The 18580-nt window shown below is 55.0% G+C and overlaps 1 protein-coding gene across 3 annotated transcripts in view; it reads left to right on the top strand.

Annotated features, from left to right (window-relative positions):
• The window catches only part of ZNF609 (zinc finger protein 609), a 72969-nt gene that overhangs the window by 3869 nt on the left and 50520 nt on the right, over positions 1-18580 (top strand). Inside the window, exon 2 of one of the 3 annotated variants that reach the window (XM_054215561.1) lies at positions 10266-11130. The exons of 1 other annotated variant lie outside the window; for it this stretch is intronic. In XM_054215561.1, the coding sequence (XP_054071536.1) occupies positions 10384-11130 (747 nt within the window). In that variant the 5' untranslated portion in view covers positions 10266-10383. The remainder of the gene's footprint in view (positions 1-10265; positions 11131-18580) is intronic. One more of the 3 variants, XM_054215562.1, reaches the window with a different exon arrangement.

Genomic DNA, 18580 nt, shown 5'->3' with positions numbered 1-18580 from the left:
TGACGCGGTTTCAAGAGGAAGGAGTAAGGCTTTGCTCCAACGGTCCTGCGGTAAAGAAACTAGGGAATGTCTGTCTGACTGAGAAACTTGCTCTGTGGCTCTAATTTTTTAAAATTTATATAATTTCTTGAAAGGAAACACCTATTTAACTTCTGGGTTTTGGTGAAAAAAAAAAAAAGATATCAGTTTTTGAATGAAACCAAGAGGTTGTTTTGCTGTTGCTGCAGCTGAGTGTCCTTCGTGTGCACAAAAATTCTTGACGTAGCCACCTAAGCGTCAGCTCGGATGTGCTGTGCTTGTAGAGAGAGGGTGTAAAAGGATGCGAGTACTTTTTTGTGGAAGAATAAGGATAATTTCAGGAGAATCTTGGTATTTTGTATTCAAACACTAAATGCTCAACTTCTACAATTCATTTCCTTGTTTATGGGGTAAGAAAAGGAAGAAAAAGGAAAGATACTGTTGTCCCTTTATGCTGCTCTTTCCTCGAGCACATTGAGGGCACAGAAAGGTTTTGCGGCGTCGGATTTTCCCTCTGAGCTGTTCCTGGGCCAGCTCGGTGGCTCTTGGAGGGCAGATGGATGGTATCTTTGCACAGTGCTACGTCACGTGTGACGTCTGGTCTCTTTGCGTGGCTGCGCCGATTTATTGATAACAAAACAAGGCAGTTTGAGAATGATTTTAATAAATTTGCCGAGCCTGTTTGTGGTTTTAATTAAATGGAGCGTTCCTGGCTCGTCCAAAGGTTTGGCTGGGAGTTATCCCGGTGCTTCTCCAAGGGGAGAGAGAAAGGGTGGCTCAGGAGGAGTCTGCTCTGCAGCTTTTAAAGGAGTGAAAATGAGGTGTGTAATGGCTTAGCTAATGTTAACCGCCATGAATTCGATTGAGGAGGTAGAGACTTACAAATCTCCAGGAGAATTACTGCTCCCTCCCCAAGGATAGAGTAGATGATGCTATGGTGAAGCTGCTTGTTTTGAAGATTCCCTGTTAATTTTTGGGGGGTTTCGTGTCGTTTCCCTCTGTACCTGTCGCCACAAGTAATTAAAAGTGAACTACGACTACCAAAGTAAGCCAAATACACTTTGATGCATGCTTCTTGCTGTTTTTTATTGTATTCCTTTACATGCTGGCTAATTCGCAAAATTCGGCGATTTGCAATGGGTCATTAGCGTGAATTAGCAACTTTCTGATGTATATCATAGCTTTGCAAATGTGCTTTATTAATCTGTGAAATACACCTATTTATTATCCCTCCCAGGGAAAAAAAAAAAGAAAAAGAAGGGATTTCTTGGCGTGGTGCTTGCTGTGCTTGTATTTGTCCCCGTCTGCGTACGCCTTCCCTCCTCCTTTACTTCCCAGTCTGGTTGGTTTTTCCCAAAGTGTTCCCAGGCTGATGGTTTGACAGCAAGAGAGATTACAGCCGCACGGCCAGTCCTGTGCTGCAAATGGCGCCTTAGCTCGTGTAGCCAAGGTGCCCTAATTGGTTATTGAATGGAGGGAATTAAAGGCATTAACAGGTGAAGTGTTGCCTCCTTCGTTTTTGGAGCAGCAGAGAGATGTTTGTCCTCTTCGGAAGCCTGGGCAACGGCCAAGGCTGCCTGCCTGCGCTTCTCCTGAAAGGAAAAATAAAGCCCAGAAGCTGTCCCTTCCCTGGGAGCAACCTGGGAGCGAGGAAGCCAGCGTCTGTCCGTCCTCTCCAAACTGCGCTGCTGCGTCCCCACTCCTGTCGAGGCAGGGCTGTGCCCGGGAGCCGCCGCTCAACCGGGTATCTCTCTGCTGGTGTCCCTCCGGCACTCTTCCTTGGGACAGAGGAGACAGAAATGAGATGTCAACTTCGGCACGGATCCCTCCCTGTCTCTGCCAGCGCAGCCGGTGGTTTTTCCTGCGGTACCTCCGTGGAGGGTGATCCTTGTTGGAAACCCGTGTGGCTGCAGCCGTGAGAGCCCCAGCTTGGGACGGGGACCACCATGGGGCTGGGGGACAGCAGGCATACCGGCGTGCCGGGAGCGAGGCGAGGAGCCTCACCACCTCCAAAGCCCATAAGGGAAGGGTACAAATGGCCGGTTCGGAGGCGCCCGCTCTGCTCCCACCAATGCCCAGGAGCTCGAGCTGCCTTTCTGCAACCCTGCCGATGGCGTTGGGCGAACAAGGGAAAAAGGGCGAGCTCCTTTTTATCCGGCACTTACTCCAGCAGTTATTTATGCCCGTTGGTTGTCTTTAGTGTTCGCCAGCTCTTCTTTCTTCCCATCTCCGTGACTGATGCTTCAGGGATCTTTCCTGGTCACATCCATCTTGCTGTTTCCTCTCGCCGCCGACTTTCTCAGGCTGCTGGCAATCTTCCAGCCTGCGCGGAGCTTTATCTGAAATTTGTAAGCCTTTTTGGTTATTTTTACATGCTCTCTACCCCCTTCTAGGTTGTGCGTGAGGACAGGCCACCGGATCAGATATCTTTAAGCCTCTCGTAAATCAGTTCACTTCTGTGTTGGGGTTAGCAAGGGTGTAACGAGACCGGTTTTAAATCTGCACGGCTGCTCCGCTTTCCTGGTGGAAACCAGCTCTCTGCTGGAGGGACAGTCAACCCCCAGGTTTGTCCCTATGGGAAGCATCACATTGCAGAGCTTGGTGCCAAATTAATTTGCTCAGATGTCCCGTTTTGAGTGTTTAATGTTATTTTTGGCAACAGCCAGCGGCAGCATGGCTGGCTGGGTTCATCAAGACTGGGTGTTGCGGTGGCAGGAGAGCGGCCGGGCCGTGGCCGGTGCTGCTGGCAGTGCCTCCCAATGAGCCGTAGCGCGCCGGCTTGTCTAGCTTAGACTCATCCGAAGCGCTTCCGAGTTAATCCTGGCTGGCTATTGCTCACAGGGTTGCTTTTTGCCTTTGCCACTGTGTAGCTGCCAGTGGTCGGTGTGTCAGTCTTGGGCAGCCAAACCTGGCAGTGATGCCTCTCCGCTCCTGCCAGCCATGTACTGGTGACGCCGTGACACCTGCAGTCACACAAGGTGGCACGTGGGGATGGCAGGGCTAACAGGGCATGCAGGTTTCGGGCGAAGATGGGGTGGTGATTCTACTTACTGTTAAACCATCGCGTGCAGGTCTGGGCACGGCAGTTACTCGGTGGTGTCTTCCAGTGTGCAGGCACAGCGGCGAGGGGTAAATCCCAGTTCGGTGTGCCTAATTCGGGACAGGTCTGAGAGCTGAGCTTGCAGGAAGGAAGCCGGCTCTGTTGTTTTACCCACCGAATGCTTTTTCTCCCACGCATGTGGGTTTTTCAGTTCCTCTTTCCCAGTACAGCCGAATGTTAAGAGCGCTGGGCACCAGTTTATGTTTATGGATGTGGATCTGAGTGCTGGGGCTGGATCTCAGCCGGATCTCAGCTGGGGCTGCTGAGAAAGCTCTGGGGCATTTTCAGCTGTCAGGGATTTTGAAGTCTGCAAGGTCGTGCTTGCTGGAAGAGGTCTAGCCTGGTGTTTTTGGATGAGCGGGCTACAGCCAGCCAGTGTCCAGAGGAACAGCCAAGCCTGAGCCTCACTGCTACCTGCTCATCTCAGTAGAAGGTGATGAACTACCCGCTCATCTCCGCAGCAAGAGGCTTGCGAAGGGGACGTGCCTCGCACAGGAAGCTGCCATGAGAGTCATAACGAAGCGCTGGCACGGCTCTCGTCTGCCATAGCTGTGCTTGTTGCTGCCCTAGCCCATGCTGCTGCTTTATCCCACCGCTGTGACCCGTCCTTCAAACCTGGCTCCTGCCCGGCAGGAGATCCGTCAGCTCTCTGTAGGAGCTCTGTGCATGTGGGCAAGTTGCTGGACTTAAAGGGTGGCTACAAAGAGGACAGAGGCTCTGTCTTCACAAGGAGCCATATGGAGAAGTCAAGGGGCACCAGATATAAGATGCACCAGGAGAGAGGTTTCATCTCAACATAAGAAAGAAATTTTTTACAGTGAGAACAATCACTCACTGGAAGAACCTCCTCAGGGACATGGTAGAGTTCCCATTGCTAGAGGTGTTCAAGATGCGAGTGGACAGAGTGGTAGATAATCTCATCTGGGTTCCCTTTCCCAATGAAGGTTGGAGCAGGTGACCTTTCAAGGTCCCTTCTAACCTGGGCTGCTCTACAGTTCTGTGACCTGAGTCGTGTTGACACATATGTTCCAGCTTCTGTGTAACGATGGTGCTTCCTCAGCTTCCTACTGGAGAAGTGACTCCAGCAGTGCGATTCAGCGGAGAGCAGGCGGGCATACCGAGAGGGTGATGTTTGCCTGCTGTCCTTTACAGGAAGGAAATGAAGTGGTATTTGGTACCTTTGTGTAGGTTTCTAGGTATTGATGTGCCTCCTGCTTGAGCTGAGGACCACGCATTTGAGTGATGTTTCTCGTGACATTAGTTTTCTTGAAATATGAAGCTCTGAACTTCCCTGGGTGTTGGCGGAGGAAATCTGAGTTGCGTTTTGTTCAGTACAGAAGTGCCAGGGTTGAGAGACATCAAAATCAAATAATTGTACATCTGAAGAACCGTGGGCTCTCAAGGCATGAACAAAGGCAAAATTAGGACTTTTGTGATGACACTTCAAGAGTGATGGGAGGATTAAAGAGGAACTTGTTCCAGTTTTCCCTGTTTTGTGATATAAAGGAAGGCCTGAAACGTTTCTTCCTTTTCATTTTCCCCCTTTTTTTGTGCCTCGTGTATTGGTGACCTGTTTGGCTTGTTGGGAGTTGAGGGACATGAGGGTGTCTGCCCAGGGTGGCTTAGTTATCAAGCTGTGTTCAAGAATATTGGGTTTTTCAGCCTAGATTGAGCGTTTCCTCAGTGCCTGTTTGGGGTTGGGGTTAAAGAAGTGTCAGTAAGAAGCAAATGCTGAATTTTAGCAAATCTGGTAAAGTGTTTTCTTCAAACACAGCTGGGTTGAGATCTGGCATCTTGAATCTACAGTTTTGGTGGGCTGCTTTGTGTGCCCTAGTCTGGTTGAACGTTGCTGTAAAGGTCGTGTTTTAAGGTCATGAGCAGATGGGGGTGGATGTGAGGTTGAGTTTTGGTCTGAGCTGCGTCTTTCTGACCGATGATGAACGTGAAGTTGACGCTCCAATGTGTATTTGGTAGCAGGTGGGTGTTGTGGCTGATAAATCTCCTGAGCTTTGCTCCAGGTAGAGTTAGTGTGTGGCCACCCCTATGCTGAAGAGGTCTTTGCTGACCTCTCCCATCTTCCTCTGTATCCAGCTTCTTCCGGTGACCCCGTCCGTCCTGCTTTTGTAATGCCTGGACTGAAATATTTCAGGCTTTTCTCAAGAATGCCAACAAATGACTCATGACTTGAGCGCTGCCCTGTGTCAGGTTCATCTCCAGTGTCAAGGCTCAGCCTACGGAAACTTGGAGTCCCAGCGCGTAAGTTTCTCGACATCTCTCCAGGCGCTCTGGTTGCAGTGCATGCTGGAAGATGTAGTCTTGGTGGGGTGCACCTCCATATTAAAAAAAGAAGGGTGGCTCCATTTTATTCAAATTGGGTTCAGCCTTCTCCCTCCTGGCAGCTCGCCCGCGCCGTCCCGCTCGGCCCCGAGAGCCACCGAAGTTCTCCCGGCGCCTTGTGCGAGCGAGGAGGCGGGAGCGCAGCTCCTCCATTCAAAATCTTGCTTAATTCCACATTGAACAGCTTGTTTTGAAGCCCTGCGCTTCGGTGTGTTTTGCAACAGCTCGGACTCCCGCCGGGCGAAGGCGATGGAGGGATCCTGCCCCCGTTGGGTGGCAGTTCTGGAGGGTGTCATGGTAAATCCTCCTTTGTCTGCTACAGCTTGACTGATGTATGGGGGAGAGCAAACCCTCCTCCCCTGCGTGATTTCTTGAGCTGAAAGCAGCAAGTGAGTGAGGAAGCTCCTTTGTGCAGATTTCTCCGTCTCCTCTTGTGCGTGCCAGCTGGCTCACGTTCAACATTTCTCTTTTTTTCTCTCTCTTTTTTTTTTTCCTTTTTTTTTTCTTTTTTTTTTTTCTCCCCCATCTCTAGAGAAGAGGGGGCGGGGAGAGAGGGGGAACATCTTAAAAAGAAATCTGCAGAAAAGACATGGGAGTTACTTAACAAAAATCCAACCCAAACAAGCCCAGCTGGGGGATTACAAACGCGGTGGTAGGAGCCGAGCGGGGAGCGAGCGTGGCAGCTCGGGAAAGGGAAGCGCATTTCCCCCCCCTCTCCCCGCCATGGCCCCGAGTTTCTTTAGTCGTAAAAGGAAACAAAAAGGGATCTTGTGCGGAGGCAGCGTATGGGGAGAGCTGCCGGCTGCCTGCCAGCGGCGGGAGGAAGGGCCTCGGCACCACGGCCCCTTGGTGGAGCGGGGCCGGGGGCTCCCGGCGAGCCCTCCAGGGTCTTGGCGAGCAGAGGTAGGGGGGCGGCAGCATCATGGATGCTCTCCCCCAGCTGCTGGCATTGCCTTTGCCTCCTCCTGGGAAGGAGTGGAGGGGTCTGTTTGCTTTTCCTGGTCAGGACCAGCATCTCGCCAAAACCCTCCGCTCCCTGCCTTGTGCCCCGCTGGAGGAAACGCTGTGTCCTGGAGAATTTTTTCTGCTCCCCCCCCCCACTTCCTCCGTCATCTTTGCCGCTCCTTCTTGCGGGCATTCCTGAAAGTTAATCAGGGTGAAAATTGCAGTCGGTCATGTCTGGAAGCCACCAGAGGCTGATCCCGGAGCGCTGCAGGCTGGAGCACATGGGTATGAGACAGTCTCCCTACGTGTGGGCTGGGTGTTGCCAGGAGAAGAGCTTTCTCCTGCGTCTCGCCGCCCTTGGGCGCTCAATCCTGCCCCGCTTTGGTTTCTTGGCCTCCGGTAACCAGTAGAGAAAGCGGGAGTGGCGTGGGCTCGGCGGGTTTGCTGCCCAGCATCCTGCGTGTGTTTTAAGCACAAAGAGCCGGGGGCTCCTGCGGTTTCCTTGCTCCCTTTTTGAAGGCGAGCTATTTTGTTTGAGTAGCTTTTCTCTAGGTGTGTTTGCAGCTCCGAAAGTGAACTTTCAGGTTTGTCTCTTAATATGGTTGGCTCCGTCCCAGCCCATAGATGTGGATTGTAGAGGTCTCGGGCACCTAATGGAGCTGAATTATTCATGTCTGGTGCTGTGTGTGTGCAGCATTCCCAAGCAGAAAGCTGTCTCCTTGCAGGATCTGCGCTCCAGGACTGCTCTTAAAACGCTTTGTTGGCAGGTCTCCAGGCCAACAAGTGAGCACATGCTTTTCATGTTGCGCGGGGATCAATCCTGCCATGGCAGGAGGTAAGAGGAAGGACACGTTTATAGCTGAATCAATCTCCTCGCTCTGTTTTCTGAGATGTGGTGATTTGTGGCGGCGTTACTCCCCCCCCGGCAGGAGGGTCTGGATAGCACCCAGTGCTTTTTCAGCTTGGGCAAAACAGGCGGTGGGAAAGGGACCTCCGTCTCTGGTGTGTGGGCTGCGGGAGCCAGGGGTTCCCGTCCCCCTCAAATAGCAACAGTGTGGCAGGCCTGGGGTCCCTGGGGGTCTTGCTCGGGAGAGGGACCTGGAGCACTCCTCTGGCTGCAGAGGTTGAGCCTGTGAGAGCGGCTCCTTGGAGAAGAGAAACGGGGAATCAGGATGGTAATTTCAGGGAGGAGGCGTTTGAGCTGCGGGAAAGGCTGTAGAGCCATGTGCAATGGATGACTTGCAGGAGATCCCCCCAGGATCGGGGGTCCTGGTCTTCAGCCCCAGGCTGGAAGGGGCCGATCCCTGCCTGGGTCCCTCTTCCCACGGTGGCACGTCTCAAGCTCCCTGCCCGGCTCTCGGCGCCACCTGCCTTTCCTTCGCTCCTGCAAATCCAGCCTGTTCTTGTCCCTCCTGTTTGCGGTTCCCTTCCCTCTGCATTAGCAGAACCTGGGCTCCCTCGACGCCACCTCCGTAGGGTGAATGTTTTCTCTCCTCTTGTTTTCTAACCCTTTGATTGTTCCTGGCTCTCTAATCGCTGGGGACCCAGCGGACTTCTGGGCTCCTTCTTCCTTTTGTTGTGGTAGGAATTGGCAAACGCTGCTGCTGTTTGCATAGTTTCAGACCAGAGTCCTGCTCATCTGCTCTCCTTGTTTCATATATCTAAATAATACTTATGTATATGTGTGTGTGCGTGCACATACGCACACCTAAAGCAGCAAGGTGAGTTGCGAGTTCCCCAGTGTGAGCTGAGAGCCGTCCAAGCTGGAGTTGTGGAGGCGTTGCGTGGAGCAGGTGATGCTGTGCCTGTTGCCATTCAACCCTGCAGATTGTCCGTCACCTTCCTGGGACTGCGAGGAGATCCTCGTCCATCTGTCCCTCTGATCTGAGCCAGCCATGGCCCTTTGCATGCTCCAGCCTTGGGTGGGCAGCTTTTGGGGTCGGAGGCTGAGCCTTGTCCTAACCCGGTGTGTTGGTCCTGCGCGGCAGCACCGTGTCCCCGAGCCCTATCCGGGGTTGTGGCTGGACGCTGTGCCTTAGCTTTGGGCCACGAAGGGGCTGTTACCAGATAAAAATGTGGTTCGTCTGCCTCGTTACTGGCTTTGCCCATCCGGACAAAGGAATGGCTGCGGATTTGTGGCACAAAGGCAGCTGGCTGCGGCGCCGGGCAGAGATGGATGGTGGGTGCCCGTTGGTGGTTCGGAGAGGGGCTCCGGAGAGGCAGGTTGGTGGAGTCAGGCTGGACGCCCCGGCTCAGGGCTGGGGAGCGGCTGCTGGGGCAGGAGGAGGAAGAGGAGGAGGAAGAGGAGGAGGCAAGAGAAACATGCGGTGCGGCTCTGGGAAGCCGTTAGCGACTCTGGTGCACAAAGTGATCTCCTGATTCGGCACTTTCTCTGCCGCTGAAATGAGAGGTCAGTGCTTTTCATTTCCAGCTTGCATGCTAGCCCCTGGCTCCTGGGGTTAAAAATCTCCGTAATGACCTGTCAGAGAGTGGATTATTAGCTGTACAGAGCTGAGGATGCTGTGGGGAGCAGATGGAAAATGGTCTGGCTGCGGCAGCCTGTCTGATGAAAGAATCCCTGGCATTTTTACAGTGTTTGCGTCTCTGGAAACGCACCATGAAGCTGCTTTCCAGGCTCCTGCCTGCTGGGGTTTGAAGAAATTTGTGCGTGTGTGGGTTTTGTGTTGTGTGTTTTTTGTTTTTTTTTTTTTTTTCTCCCTTCTCATTTCTCTTTAAGTCACCTGTTTTTGAAGTCTTGCTTGTAAATAGTCCCAGGAGCCGGTAGGCCCGGAGCTCGGCGGGGAAGGGGAGGACAGTGCTGCTGGAGAGGAGCTTCATCCAAATGGGTGGCCAAGGATTTCTTAAGAGACCTGGAGAGCGTGTGGCTGGGGCCGAGTAGCTGGCCGGGTGGCTGCTGGGAAGAAGCTGTTTCATGTGTTAATTATGTCTCGTCAGTGTAATTGCCACGAGCTAATCTCAGTGAGCGGCTCCGGCGCTTTTTCAGGTTGCGTGTGGGTGTCTTTTTTGTTTTCCTGCCCCCGTGTCGCTGCCTCTGGGGACGGGGCAGAATACGAGAATACGATGTGCCTGAGAGTGGGGAGGGCGAGGGGCTGGAAGCCGGGAGGAGAAATTTTGGGCTAGCCGGGGTTGTCCATGGTGCGGGCAGGTTTGGCTGGTCCCACTCTTCCCAGTTAAGACCAGGTACCCATGCAATTTCCCATCCTTCAGAGCCTGCTGGGCAGCTCATCGTGGTGGAGGTGACGGTGGTTTAACGCGCTAAAGCCAGGTGCCATGTTATGCTGCCTGGAGGTGCAGGATGGAAACCCGGCGCTTCCCCTGCCATTTGGCCTTCGGCGGCTGCTCTGATGCGTCTGAGTGTGGCAGGCTCTCTGAAGCTTGGGATTTATTTCCTGCCGAGGCACTCGGCTTCCCCGGCGAGCGGCTCTCATCCCTCGCAGCGAGGCTGGCGCAGAGAGGAGCCCTCCCCCCGGGTGGCATCGGCAGGAGAGGAATCAATCCTCCCTCCCAGGGGCAGCGCTCGATAATTCAGAGGGAAATGGCGAGCGGGGAAACGTGTGAGTAATGTCTTGTTGGAGCCGAGAGCTGTGACCTGCCAGGGCTGGTATTGATCGAGGGACGAGTGCCAGATGGCTGCTGCTGCGGGGATGGCCGAGGAGCAGCCCCCAGCCCAGGGGGGTGGCAGGAGGATGCTGCCTCGCACCGTGTGGTAGGGGATTTGGGAAGTTGGGGGCTTTCACCCTGACCAGGACCTCTCCTGCTTGCAGGTGGTGGCTGCCCATGAAGGCAGATCCATCTGTCTGGGGGTCCTCATGTGTAACCCTGTTCTCTTTGCTCTCCCTTCCAGCAGCGATGCCGTCACCTGGGCAGACCCCGACCGCTGGAAGCCCCCCGAGGACGTAGGTGACCCCCTGGGCGTGGAGGCAGGGAAGAGCCTTGAACCGTGAGGGGCCGTTAACTCTAAGATGTCCTTGAGCAGCGGAGCTTCCGGAGGGAAAGGAATTGATGCGAACCCGGTTGAGACGTACGACAGCGGGGATGAGTGGGACATTGGCGTAGGGAATCTCATCATTGACCTGGACGCTGATTTGGAGAAGGATCAGCAGAAATTGGAAATGTCGGGCTCCAAAGAGGTGGGGCTCCCGGCACCCAACGCGGTGGCAACCCTACCGGATAACATCAAGTTTGTGAGCCCGGTGCCAGGCCCGCAGGGCAAGGAGGGCAAATCCAAGTCGAAAAGGAGCAAGAGTGGCAAGGACAGTGGCAAGCCAACCCCAGGGACCTCCTTGTTCACTCCCAGCGAGGGAGCTGGTGGCAAGAAGGAGGCTCAAGGACGTTCTGGGGATGGCGCGAACTCGGGCGGTTTGGTGCCTGCCGTCACCCCGAAGGGCTCGGAGAAGTCAGCCAAGGCATCTCGCAGTGTGGCCGGCTCCAAGAAAGAGAAGGAGGGCGGCTCATCCAAAAACAAGAAGGAAAGGAGTGAGGGTGCGGGGGCTGCGGCGGAGAAGGAGCCCAGCGTGCTGCAGCCCCTGTCCCTGGCAGTGAGGGTGGGACAGTATGATGGGGGCCAGGGGACAGAGCCTGCTGCTGCCGAGCAGCTTGGGAGTATAGCTATTGACACGGGAGCTGCGCTCAATCCCTTGGGAGTTAAGTCGGAGCTGGAGGATGGGGAAAGTGAGTGCCGGCAGCTGAAAAAGGTGAAGTCGGAGAAGGTAAGAAAGGTGTTGGCGTGCGCGGGGAGGTGGCGTTGCCGGTTGACTACGGATGTGCCGTGGTGGGTGACGAGGGAGTCGGAGCGCCATTTGGGCCAGCGCCGATGTAGGGCTGGTGCCTTCTCATTCTGGCCTGAAGGCGGTTTGGCCGTGTGATGTGCTGGGATCCGGACACGGTGGTGGGAAGGCACTGGTCAAGCTGTGCCTGGCTTCTGGGAACCACGCGCCGGCAAATCGCCTGCAGTCACTGTGCGTCAGGGTACCATTCTGCTCTGCCCTTGGGGGTTTGGTTTCTTCAACTCTGTGGCTGTGCTGAGCAGGTCCAAGCCCACCTGGCTCCTGTCGCTCTGCGGAAGGAGCCTGGGCTGGCAGTGAAAGTGATGTCTCTGTCCTGTGTCTGCTCCGGCTCCTGACAGTGCAGTGTATGTTGGCTGCTCTGCTCTGCTTCCCGGTGGCTTCACCTTGTGTGTCAAAGCTCCTTGGAGCTCCCGGAGGAATTTATTTCTCTCTGGTTGCATCATTTGCAGAGAAGGAGACCTTAACGTGTTAGTAAATGTGGGATCTGCGTGGGTGCGCAGGCAGGCACGAGGTGCAGGGTTGACAGGAGTTACCGCCTCGTTTCTTGGTCTGCCATTGGTACGTGGGCTTTGTCCCACTTGTGGTGACAATCAGCCTCGGGCCGACGAGTTGCTGTGGGTGATTTTTTTTATGTGTCGTTCCTCTGCTAACACGCAGCAGTGATGCTGAGCTGGCAAAGCTGCTCTTCCAGGTCACCGGGGGTGTGAAGAGCCCTGCCAGCAGCATGCAGCCGATGGGGTGAACGGCCGTTTCTCCGTCTGAGTGGCATTGCGCTCTGGGTGGCTGCGCAGCCATTTCTAGATACGGCCTCTGGAACAGCAGCTTGGTTAGGTTGTTTTTTAGTAATTGCAGTGGCTGATGTGATTTCTGTGGGCAGATGGGGGAAGACTTTGAGTATATAGAGCTCTTTGCGCTTAGAGCAGAAGCTCCTCCACGTTACCTGCGCGTATGGTGTCGCCGGTCTGTTCCCGGGAAGCCGCGCATTTGCCGTGCATGGGGTGAGCATCACAAGTATGTGCCTTCGGGGTGGCTCAGCACCATCATCATCAACATGTGCTGGGGTGTCGAGAGAGCGGCTGGGGGGGTATTGGGTGTGCGTCACTGTGTTGGCAGACGGCGGCTCCCCGGGAGGATTTCTGCGTTGGTGTGGGGATGACGGTGCTGGGTGCTGGGAAAGGATGGATGGGGAGCACTCAGCGGATTTAGGAGAGTTGCTGAGACCAGTGAGATGTTGGAGAGATTTTCTTTTTATTTTTTTTTTTCCATCTGCAAAAAGATAGAGCATATATGGAGAGAAGGGTGGTGGGGATGGTCAGCCATGAATGGCTCTGGGAGAAGAGCTGCTAAGTAGGTCGGTGCTTCCTCTGCTGGAGAGAAAGGCTCCTGGGGCAGGCGACCGAAGCCTGTAAATTTAAGGAGTGGTGTGGAGAAGATGTGCTGTTTCCTCATCCTTCCCAGCAGCAGAACCAGAGTGAAGGAAACAGGGAAGAGGAGCAGGTGCTCTTTTGGATGATGGACTTGAATGCTGCTGCAAAAAGCTGTGGATGCTGAAAGTTCACTGATGCTTTGGGGCACCTGGGTGGGTTTGTGGAGGAGGAACCCATCGGGGAGGTGTCTTTGGCTTGGGAAAAGCCCGAGGAGGGCTGGACCTTGGGAATTAGTTTGGGTGGGATGTCAACATGCTTGGCTATTGTGTTCCTTCTGCTGCTGGCCACTGTCAGAGCCAGCACGGGGGCTTGCTGGGCCTTTGGTCGTACCCTGTGTGGCTTTTCCTGTGTTTTTACTACTCTGTCTTTCACTGATTTAGCCACAGAGACCCTCTGCAGGTAGAAATGCCAAAGCAAAGAGGGGATTATGAAGACAGGGACCAAACACCTTGAACCTTGACAGGCTGGAGGAATGGGCCCATGTGAACCTCACGAGGGTTCATGAGGTTCAACCAGGCCAAGTGCAGGGTCCTGCCCCTGGGCCGGGGCAATCCCTGCTATCAGTACAGACTGGGGGTGAGTGGATTGAGAGCAGCCCTGCGGAGGAGGACCTGGGGATACTGGTGTGTGACAAATTGGACATGAGCTGGTAATGTGAGCTTGCAGCCCAGAAAGTCAACCCTATCGTGGGCTGCATCCAAAGAAGCGTATCTGGCAGGTAGAAGGAGGTGATTTTCTGCTCCTCAACTCCGCTCTGGTGAGACCCGGCCTGGGCTGTAGGGGGCTTGTAAGAATGATGGAGAGAGAGTTTTTACCAGGGCCTACAGTGACAGGACAAGGGGTGGCGGTTTTAAACTGAGAGAGGGTAGGTTTAGGTTGGACATAAGGAAGAAATGTTTTACAATGAGGGTGGTGAGACATTGAACAGGTCGCCCAGAGAAGCTGTGGCTGCCCCATCCCTGGAGGTGTTCAAGGTCAGGTTGGACAGGGCTTTGGGCAACCTGGGCTGGTGAAAGATGTCGCTGCCCATGGCAGGGCATTGGACTAGCTGATCTCTGAAGGTCCCGTGCAACCCAAACCATTTTATCATCTCCGTACAGATACCCCATGAGGACAGTTCTGCCATTTTACTCGTCCAGATTCAGGTACAGCCACATGGATGCAGGCTCAGCCTGGAGGGTTGAGCCTTGTTTTGAGAAGTGATTTAAGGTCTGGATCTGCTGGAGAACGTGTCGGGTTTGGGCTCAGGAGGAAACATCAGCTGTGTTTTTTTAGCTTCCTGGAGGCAGCTAGATGGCTTCTTTTGGGTTGGGAAACCCGTGGGCGAGGAGAAGAAAGGTGGCTGCGTGGCGAGGGGTGGGAAAGCAGTTTATTGCTTGAAGAAGAGCCCAAGAATGGGCCAGTGGACCAGGGCAGGGTGGAGGATGGAGGTGGGCAGCGGCATTGTGCTGTTCCTATCCCTGAAAGCTGCAGAGATGCTGCTAACCGGACTCCGGAGGACAAATGAAGAGCAGAGGTAGCTGTGGGAGGGCAGCTCCTTCGGCGAGCGTGTTGGGGGGATGAATGGGACAGGTTCCTGCAGGCCTGGGGACAAACCCTGCCTGGGAAGCGAGAAACTTGCTCAGACTGAAACAGGAACAGCCACAACGTGACTCAGCCCAACCTTTGGTCTCCGACGGCTTGTCCTCTGCTTAACCCTGTGCTGCTCCCGCTTCCCTCTCGGGCAGGGAGGCTGGTCTCCATCTGGGGATGGACAAAGAGAGAGACCATTTCTCCCTCCACCGGCTCCAGCGCTGGGTAGATGACCTCCCCATGCGTACGTGCACGCCGAGCAGTCAGCCTCCAGCCAGGAGGTTTTGTTGTACCTCCTCGGCAGGATTGAAGAGCACTGTAGCAGCGAGTATTTTTCCCTTGATGAGGTGCTTCAGTGCCACAGTCAGCTCGCCGTTTGCCCCTCCTTCTGCTTTTGTGCTCTTTAAATATCTCACTGTAAGGTTTTGCAGCCCTCCAGTCCTTGCTGGATGTAGGAAAGAGCTTCGCTTTGTTTTTTTTTCAGCCACCCTTTCATGTCAGCAGGTGCTCGAGCCGGCGAGGTGTCCACGGGTGAGGTCACCCTTGCTCCCGTGTCTCACATCACAGGGACGGAGCCGGTGGACACGGCCTGTGGGCTCAGTGGGAGATGTTTTCCCGGTGTGACCCCACGGCTCTTGTGTTGTTGCTTCCTGGGGTGAAGCCTCAGGAACTGAATATCCCAAACGCCCTTTTTCTAGGTGCGTTCCTTGGCCATACCCAGCCTCCTGTTGCGGCATGCCCTGGCTAGTTCCGTACCCTCCTGGAACCCGATGCCGTCGGTGTGTCGGGACACAAGCCATAACTTTGCTGGGGCTGGGGCTGATCGTGGTGAAACCTGTTGGCGTTAACCCTGCCGAGACCTCCCAGGGCCTCTGGGGTGGGCTGAGCACCAGGCGCAGGTTTCCCTTGGGCTGCGGGGTGCCTGGGCAGCTCCTTCCAGTGGCCTGTGCTGCTGGAGCCCCAGAAGATATTTGGGGGGGCAGGGATGGGAGCTTAACGCTTCTTGCAGTGAAATGAGCCTGTGCTGATGCACCCGTGTCTGGAGCATGTGGACAAGCAAACGGTTCTGTCCCTGGCATGGTGGGCAGGAAGCCATGGACCACTGGGGATGGCCGGTGCTGAGCCGGGGGTTGGTTTTGGTGGGGGGACACCGGTGTTTGGGAGGGAATGGCCGCTCTCGGCAAGCGGCCATGCTCAGCAAAATGGCCGTGCAGGGAGCAGCGGTGCTGGACGGGCTTAGGAAGCCTGTTTTTGCTGCCTGCCCCGCCGTGTGGCCGAGGTGGCCCTGGGGCCGGTTGGCCGGGATGGTGGGCGCTTGCTTGCCGGCTTTCCACCCCGGCTCGCCGCCCGCGCCATTGCCCCTGGCACCCTGCTCCTCGCGCGCTGGGGCGAACCGGCCCGGCCGGGGGATGTTAAGCATTAAACAAAAGAGCCTCCCAGCTCTTGGCTGCCGCTCCGGCTTTGTTTTGATTGAGAGGTTATTCAGCAGGAGGAGGGCGGGTTTTTTTTTTTCCCCTTTTTTTTTTTTTCCCTCCTCTTCTGACGAGCGTCCAGATGCGACGCTGCTGCAAACAAGAGAAAGGCAAACAGAAGCCGCCGGAGACTCAGCTCTTCTGAAAAGCCTCTCCGAGTCACGTGCGCTGTGGTTTCGGGCAGCGAGGAGGTGGATTCAGTCATGTCCCTTTGCCAGAGAGGGGGTAGAAGCCACCGGTGCATTTTTTTGCCCTGAATTTCCCATCCCAAATGCAGCACGGTTATGCCCCGCACCTGCTCTGAGCGGAGATCCCCTGCCATGGGTGGCCCGATGGCAAGGGGACGTTGTAAGCTGGGAGACACTGCAGGGGATTGGCCCCAAAGCTGGTGTGAAAATCCAGTTCTGGTTCTGTGGGAGGACAGCGTGGCGTTGGAGCAGTGGCTGGGAGGTGAGAGGGTGGTGGAGGAAGTGGGGTGGCTGCACCGCAGTGGTGGCAGCTGCCAAAAAAGAAATACTCCCCAAAAACACATCCCTGGACTCTCCCTGCTGCTGCTGCCTTGTCTGGCAGTTTGCAACGTGGCGTTGGTGTCATCTATGCAGACCTTCTTCCTCTGAACCCATAGAGGCAGACCTGCATGGTGTCTTCAGTGCTGTTCCTACAGTTGTGGCTGTCCCAGCCTGACCAGGATGTGGGATGACCCCCCCAGGTGTTAGGTGTACTCCACACATTAATTCTTTACCTGGAATCAAAGCACAGTTGCCTTTTTTTTTTTTTTTTTTTTTTCCAAATTCTTATTTTTTAGCCGTTTTTGGTAGGAGGGATGAGGTTTGGTAGAGCAGCGAGGGTTGGGGTGAAGGGGTGCTCGGATGACTCCAGCTTGAAGAGGTGAGATCTTCCCAGAAGGCAGTACCTCTGCTAGGTCCAAGCCCAACAGGACATGGCCATAGACTCTCTTTGGGACATCACTGTACGTTGGATATTGCGTTTGCTTCCAGCTTTGCGCCTCAAAGAGAGAGTGATGCTCTGGATAGAGCCTGGAGACCACCGTGGGCTCAGCCCCAGCCTGATCATGGAGGCAGCTCCTTGCCATATGGCTGTGGAGATGTGGCCGCTAATGCTGTGCTGCAGCTTTACATCATCCTGTTGGTGGGTTTAAAGGGCTCCAGCTCTGCTGTAGCCTCTTCTGTCACAGTATCCGAGCCATGACCAGCTTCTTGCTGTCCCTTAGTCCTTGTCCTCTTCTCCTTCACTAGCTGATGTGGCACCAGTAGAGCGGTGCAGCTGATTGACCTTGCTCAGAGCTTCCAGCTCTGTTGTCCATGCATCCTTTTGGGACTTGATCTCACCCTCTGCCAGCAGCTCTTTGTCTTTTGCTCCCGTACTAAATGGTTGGAAGGTGGTTTGATCACTGAGCTCCCTGAGGAATGGCATGGGAGCAGAGAGCTGCCGTGCTGAGGGCTCGAGCCCTCTGTGTGCCGAGCGCCTTCTCTGCTTGCAAAAAAACCCAACACACCAAAACAGCTTTTCCCACCCCAAATGTCAAGACGTTTGACGCGAGGCTTTGGCAAAACCCGAGCAGCTCTGACCCGAGGTGCCCAGCAAGGTGAGGGTGAGGGGAGCTCCTCTGCATTCAAGGTGGTGGTTTGGGAAGCCGAGTCGCTTGACGTGGGGCAAAGCCAGGCCGGGGTGTTGCGGGCTGGTCCCGGCCTCGTGCGTCAGAGACATCCTTGGGATTTTGACCCAGATGCCATGGGTAGCTCCCGGCGTGGGTTTCCTCGTCTTGGAGCCAGGGTTTGGGTGGAGAAACTCCCAGTTGGAGGCTTTTCAGTGGAAACAATTTTTGCTTTACAGCCCCTCCAAAGCCCGCTCCGTCCATCCCTTCAGAGCTGTAATTCCTTTTCCCCTGGGATTTTTAGGGCATTCAAGAAACCGCGTGCTTGGGGCAGGGACCCGCTCGTACCAAAAACCCTGGGCAGAAGCCATCCTGGTGCCGTTTCCCACCCCTAGCTCCGCAGGGCTCGGCTCTTCCTGGGGAGCGGCACTGGCAGCTCGGGAAGCGGCAGTGGGGGTGCAGGCAGCTGCCGGCTCCTGCCTGCTCCTCGCCCTGGTTCCTCTTCTCCAACCAGGCTGGAATCGGCCGCCTCCAGAGCTGCTGACAGGGCTGCCTTGGGAGGCCTCGGGAATGACACCGCTCGTTTCCTTATCGTCCCCAGCCCCGCCGCCTGGAGCCTTCTGCTGCAGGAACAAGGCAAGAAGGGGGCACGCGGCCAACATGTGTCAGGAGCTACAAAGGAGGAAATTGGCCTCGTTCGCTTAAAACCATGGGGTTAGTCTTTGAGTTTTGGCTCCTGCTGAGAGGTTATTTATATGTGGGCTTTTCTTTTTTTTCTTAGAACCACTAGATGTAGCAGGCTGGGAGTTTCAGCTGATCCCACCTCTGAAGGTTTTTACAAAGGAAAAATCGCGTCTCTCCCCATTTGCTTTCCCGTCTGGCAGCATTAGGAAGGACTAGTGAAGGGGGGTGAGTTAGTTTTGATACTCGACCCATCGACATTGCCCTGTCCTGTTTAATAGGACGTCGTGCCAAAACGCAGCCCCGTCTCCGCCGGAGTGGCAAGCAGGACCTGCGGCTCCCCGGCAAGGACACGGTGACATGCTGGGAAAGCAGAGAAAACATCTCCCCGTTCCCAAAGCCCGAGAGTGGAATGACAACGCGCTAACGAGGAGGCTGACGGAGGGGGGGATGGCTGCTTCTCGACAGGGTCCGTGCATGGCTTCCTCGGTGCCAGCGAGCTGCAAATCCGCTTCCCCGACGCTTTGATTAGAGATTTTGATGAAAAGGCTGGTGGGTGATTGATCCTGCTGACTCATGGACCCCATTTCTCCTCCGCTGGAGAC

Source organism: Rissa tridactyla, chromosome 9, assembly GCF_028500815.1.
Source record: "Rissa tridactyla isolate bRisTri1 chromosome 9, bRisTri1.patW.cur.20221130, whole genome shotgun sequence".
NCBI lineage: Eukaryota > Metazoa > Chordata > Aves > Charadriiformes > Laridae > Rissa > Rissa tridactyla.
Note: the sequence above shows the minus strand (reverse complement) of the source record. Positions and strands in the feature narration are given on the sequence as shown.